This window comes from Lycorma delicatula, chromosome 4, assembly GCF_047948215.1.
Source record: "Lycorma delicatula isolate Av1 chromosome 4, ASM4794821v1, whole genome shotgun sequence".
Lineage (NCBI taxonomy): Eukaryota > Metazoa > Arthropoda > Insecta > Hemiptera > Fulgoridae > Lycorma > Lycorma delicatula.
Genome location: NC_134458.1, coordinates 87,462,796 through 87,468,795, shown reverse-complemented (window position 1 = coordinate 87,468,795; position 6,000 = coordinate 87,462,796). Strand labels below are relative to the sequence as shown.

The following is a 6,000-nucleotide window of genomic DNA, read 5'->3' as shown; positions in this document are numbered from 1 at the left end:
TTAGAAAATGTTTTAATTGCATTGGTACATATTCAAAGGTGATTTATATATCATTTATTTCAATCTCAGTCTCTGAAATAACTTTATCTTAGTAAATGTATCCAAAAAACCCTGTTAATAACAGGTGTTTTGTAATCTCACATCTTTACTTACTACTGACATTTTTATCATTTTACTAAAATGTTTTTTATTAATATTTATTCTTTACACCTTTTACTTTATAGCACAGTATTGTATTTTGAAATAAACTACACTGTCGTAAATAAAATTAATTTTTCAATGGTTCACTAATAAAAATACTAATGACAATTACTTATTTTAATTTAGAAAAACAGGTAACAATATTTAAATAATTACTTATTAAAAAGATTATTTATGTACAGGTTAATGCACTGCATTTAACCTCTACATTACATATGTTTATATGAACATTTTCTAATTTACATTTATCTACCATAGATAATTTTAGCCTATGTAAAGTGAAATCGCTATTTACAAAAAGTCTGCAGGAAGGCATTGAAGGCATAAAAGGTAACCTGACTGTTAAAATCAACCTGATATTATGTAACTTTTTGTTTTGAATATAATTTTTTTTATGACAATAAAATTATTTAGAACCTATATATAAATATATAGTTATATACAATAAATATCTTTAGTAAATAAAAATCTAAAACATTGCAAATAAAATATTCAATATTAATTAAAACTGGAATATATTAGACAAAACTATAATGGATTCTAATTGAATTTGGGATAGAAAACATTTGAATTAATATATATATATAATATATATATACAGTATTCAGAATGAAGATAATTAAATAAGATAACTTTTATTTGTCACTATTTACTATTGTACTTTATTAATTCTAAAATAATGATATTTTTTAAAAAATTTGAAACCCAAAGAATAGGCATAAAATAGATATGTTACTAAATATGTTATATCCAATTAACATTTAAGAATAAATATATTAAATAAATTATAAGTAAACTGAAATTTACATCAAAATATATATATTTGAATACAGTAAAAGTAAATAAAAATACAGTGTTACAAAGATGGAATGATGAATAAACTTAATACGCCAGATAAAAGAGAATTAATTATTATAACAAATTTTGAAAAATCAATAGAGAAATATTAAATAGAATATATTAATAACAAAAATATTAGCATAATATATAAATGGTTCAAAATAATTGGCATTCATTATGAATAAATCAAAATTTAAAAAAAAAATTGATTATTAATGAATGTTTTGTATTAACTTCATATCCCCAAAATATATATAAAAATATAATTTTAAATTAACTATGAAAATTTACAGCACAGGCATGCTCAAATGTATGCATGTACACAGAAAAAAACTCATGCCATTAATACAACTACATTTTAACTTTCATATTAGCCAACTTTTCTAAATTTTAATTCAGATGTCAATTTTACTCAGAAAAATATGTAAATGCATTTTCCTAATTATACAATAACTAACTTAACTTGAAAAGAAATATCTAATAAAACCTACACATTCTTTTATGAAATAAAATTGCTGAACACAAAAAATGCTTCAATAAAATTAGCAAATATTTAACTTAGTAAATATTTAAATTAAATAATTTAAATATATAATGTAATAATTATTTTAAAAAGGAATACATCATAATTCTTTTAACAATTTATTTTTACTATTTTAACCTCCCATCATTTTAAGGTGCATAAATTTTATCACATAGCAACCCCACTACTATATAAATAAATTTTTATCTAACCTACTTTATTGATAACCGACATTAATTAATATTAAGAAATGAATCACCTAATGGAATAATAGAAGAATAGTCTAGTCACTAATTAAAAAAAACATCTTTCAATCCTTAGTTACAGTATTGTCAGTCTTGCTTTTAAACTTACTGTTATTATAAATGCAGCAAAACATTTTACTTAAAAAAAAGGGAAATCCTGCATGTTACCATAGACATGATTGGATGCACGCCGAATGATATAATTGCAGCATTAATAATCTTATTATTAAAAATCAAGACTGAAGAGGATTTAAGAGTTGAAAGACACCTCTCAATTAGTGAGTTATATTACTGTCATGCAGTTTTTGTTATTAATATCAATATACATTTAACTGCTACACAGGAACATTTAATTTTAATGTGTGCAAATTCTATTACTTCTTGCAAAGAATTATGGTGATAAGATACAATTTGCACATTGAAGAAGAATTTTGGACGCTTACTAAAAGCAATAAGATTTCCAAAAATCTTCCACAAAATTAGAAAAGAAGGCAACAATGAATTTACTGGTTAAATCGTAATAAAATTATTGCATGAGAAAACCTAACCTGTGTTTAAAGCAAAAGGAGAAATTAAGTCACTGATAACATGTTACAAATAATGTATCACATTAATTAAAACAGGGTAAAATATACATATCTGAGGTATCTGAAACACAAAAAAGAAAATTGAATATTGTAATTAAAAATGAAACTGATAAAAAAATACATTCCATCTTCTTATCTGCTAGTGATTTCAGTTAAAACTACAGATTTTAATAACACCAAGTGTAAAAATGTTTTTTCCCCCCAGAAAATTACAAGCATTCATACACCCATACGAACTTACATTCTTATTAGAAAAAATAAAAGTATTGTTCTAAAACTATCAGCCCATCATTTGGATTTCAATTAATACTAAGTATTTCAAGAAATAGAGATGCTTTTTTAATTGTTGCCAGTATAACAACAAATAAACATATAATACTTTAAATTACACTCTCAGACTGTTATTAAAAATTAAATTACGGTTCTATGGTACACAGTGTACGGTGGTACGTACAGTTGACAGAAGTATGGTGTGGTATGATTTTTTGTTTTTTTTTTATGTTTTTTTTTTTTGGTTTTTTTTTTTAATGACGGGATGTTAAGCGGGAAGAGATGTAACAGGTGTTAGGAGAAAGGATGGGGTGTTATTGCATGAAATAATCGGGATGGTCGGAGTCTTTTTCGAACCTCTTCGCTTCTTCTTGCATGCTTTCCTTAATTTTCAGAATGGCAGCTGATTCAGTTTGGTCCTGCAAGCAAGATAAATCTGTTTGTCTCTCTCTCTCTCACACTATAAATTAATTATCCAATCTATTTATCATTACTATTATTAATTTAGATTTATTAATCCATTCACGTCACTCTCGTGAGAAGAGTGTTCAGAATAAAATTTGAAAAACTAATAAAAAAATTTTAACCAACCAATTAAAAAAATTGAAACGATAAAAATAAACCGTTTAAATAAAATAACTTTAGAAAAAAATAAAATAAATTTTTTGTGCGACAAACTTTAAAATAAAATAAATAAAATAATAAAAAGATAAACAAAATAAAATAAAGCCACAAAAAACCGATCAGCAAGAAGAAAGAACATATTATATTCATGCAATACACCCTTCTCAGCGTGTGAGTGAGATGGATAGGGTAGGACAAAAGACAAAAAAAATAAAGACAAAATAAAAAAACAAGATATGAATTATCACATCTCAACTATAATAGTCTCAAAAATAAAAACTGAAAATAATAATAATAATAATAATAATAATAATAATAAAGCAAACACAAAGTTTACAATACAAGAGAAACAAAATAAATAATAAACAATAATCCCCTTTTTATACAAAATAAGAATAAAAAATAAATACATGCAGACACTATCACATAAGAAATGTAATTAGATATATGTGTGTGTGTATATGTGTATATATATATATATATATATACATATATACATAAATACATATATTAAAAGAGCACTTACAATAACTGCAGCATGAATTACTTGTTACTGTAGGCCTAAAGAAGTTGAGCAATTATGTTTCAATAAATAGTAAAATACAAGGAAATGCAACAACAAATAATATTACAGTTAATAAAAAAATATTTGAAGAAAATGTTTACATAAAAATTCAAATAGATATTTTTAAATATAATTTTTAATACATGAATACAATATAATTTACTTAACCATTATTATTACCCAGCCATATAGAAATTAAAAAGATAAATTTTTAAAATAAAAGAGGGGCAAAAAAATAAAAACATATAATTTATGAAAATAACATAACTACAAAAACATAAATAAAAATTAACTTTTTTGCATTTCCTTTAAAAGAACTTCAGTCAGAATAGAAAGAAAAAACAAACTAATTATGTAAACTACAACACATATTCTAAACATCAGAATTAACACATACACACTTGCATAACCATCCGTAACGACTCATACGTGTTAGTGTATACAAATACACATGTTCAAACAAAATCATACATCTTACACTGGAATGCAAACTACACATGAATATATGTAATAAACAAAAAAATATTTACATACAATATGAATGAATCGCATAAATCAGTAATACAAAAACAAAACCATCTAAGTAATGTTTAAACATGTAACAGCAATTTAAAACATATTAACATCATACACACATACATAAATAAATACATTTTTTTAAAAAAGAACAAAAAAAGAAACAAAATATCTAGTCGCTTTAGTAAAGGGATGGATAAAAATAAAAATTCATCAGCATTAAAAATAATACAATGACAATCATAACACTTAATAAACAATAATGTTTGTAATCTAATGAGAAATGACAATAAATTAGGATATATTCAAAACATTTTAATTATATAAAATATATTTAACAAAAACAACAAATTTTATAGCCGAGATATTAAGACAATCTTAAAATAAGTCTAAAAACAAAATAAACTCAATCAAAGAAAACTTAACCCCTTAACTGGTTTTTTCCCGACATAATCGTCATTGGCACAAATTCCTTTACTGCTTTTTTCCATGGTATTACATTCTCATTATTTTTATTTTCCCCCACAGCTTTATACACACATATATTTTTGAATCAACATTATATCATCTTTTTAAATATTTTAGTTTACTACTTGTTTTGAAAAATATATATTAAATAAAAAACTGTTACTTCATAATTTAGCGAGTTGTGTTGGTCATAACTCCTGTCACCTTCCACTTTGTATAGTTAAGGTTATTTTTAATCGCATTGATTAATTCTTTATTATTTATATGAAATTATTTATGTATCTTACCATATACAAATTAAAACAGGTAAGGGGTTAATGTAATATTACAATTAACTTTAACTACAAGTACATTTTACTATTAGTAGTTAGATTTAAACAATTAAACAGAATAATCAGTTAAACAATGAGTATTATACTTTTGAGTTCAACTACTAAATTCTAAAATTAAAATAGCAAAAAGCAGTGCTCATGATAAAATTTAAAAATAAGCTGATACGCATCATAAAAAAAAAGTCTGCTGCATTAAAAGTTTATGAATCCCGTGAAGAAAAAATTTTCTTGTTCTTTCCTGTAATATTGTTAGGCGTTTATCCTTGTTCTTTCTGTAATATTGTTAGGCGTTTAAATTAATTTGAAGAATGTAGCAATTACAATAAATTAAGCCTGACAACTAGCCCGCATTTTTACCTGTTTTCGCAGAAGTGAAATTTTAACACTTCATAAATCGAATAAAAAACTATTATAGTTTAATTATAATTAAAAGCAAATTTTTATCTAGTGTTTGAATACATAAACAGTTTTTTTTTTAATGTTTAATTCATTATTTGTCGTTATTCCTACAGATTTTCTACAAATAAATTGATACTCCCAATAAAAAAATTATGTTTAATATGGAACAGGATTCAATTTTTCTCTCAAGTGATTCATAAAATCCTATGTGTCAGTGACACATATTTTAGACAACCTTTTTTTTTATTACTATTACAGAAGTACAGTCTGATTATTAAATAAATATCATTATTGACAGACATAAAGAAAATAATTTCAAAAATATATACTTATAGAGAAATAGAAAAAACGTTATAGTTCTTTGTTGCATTTCTTATATTTATTATTTTTTAAATTTATTTTTAATTATTTCCTTCAAACAACCAGAAGA

The 6,000-nt window shown here is 23.5% G+C and overlaps 1 protein-coding gene across 9 annotated transcripts in view; it reads right to left on the bottom strand.

Annotated features, from left to right (window-relative positions):
• Positions 1-1,061: 1,061 nt before the first annotated feature.
• Positions 1,062-6,000, bottom strand: part of Ssdp (Sequence-specific single-stranded DNA-binding protein) — a 165,530-nt gene continuing 160,591 nt past the window's right edge. For 4 of the 9 annotated variants that reach the window (XM_075363510.1, XM_075363516.1, XM_075363513.1 and 1 more), the window contains one exon: positions 1,062-3,085. In XM_075363510.1, the coding sequence (XP_075219625.1) occupies positions 2,981-3,085 (105 nt within the window). In that variant the 3' untranslated portion in view covers positions 1,062-2,980. The remainder of the gene's footprint in view (positions 3,086-6,000) is intronic. The other 5 variants (XM_075363509.1, XM_075363514.1, XM_075363515.1 and 2 more) reach the window with 2 other exon arrangements.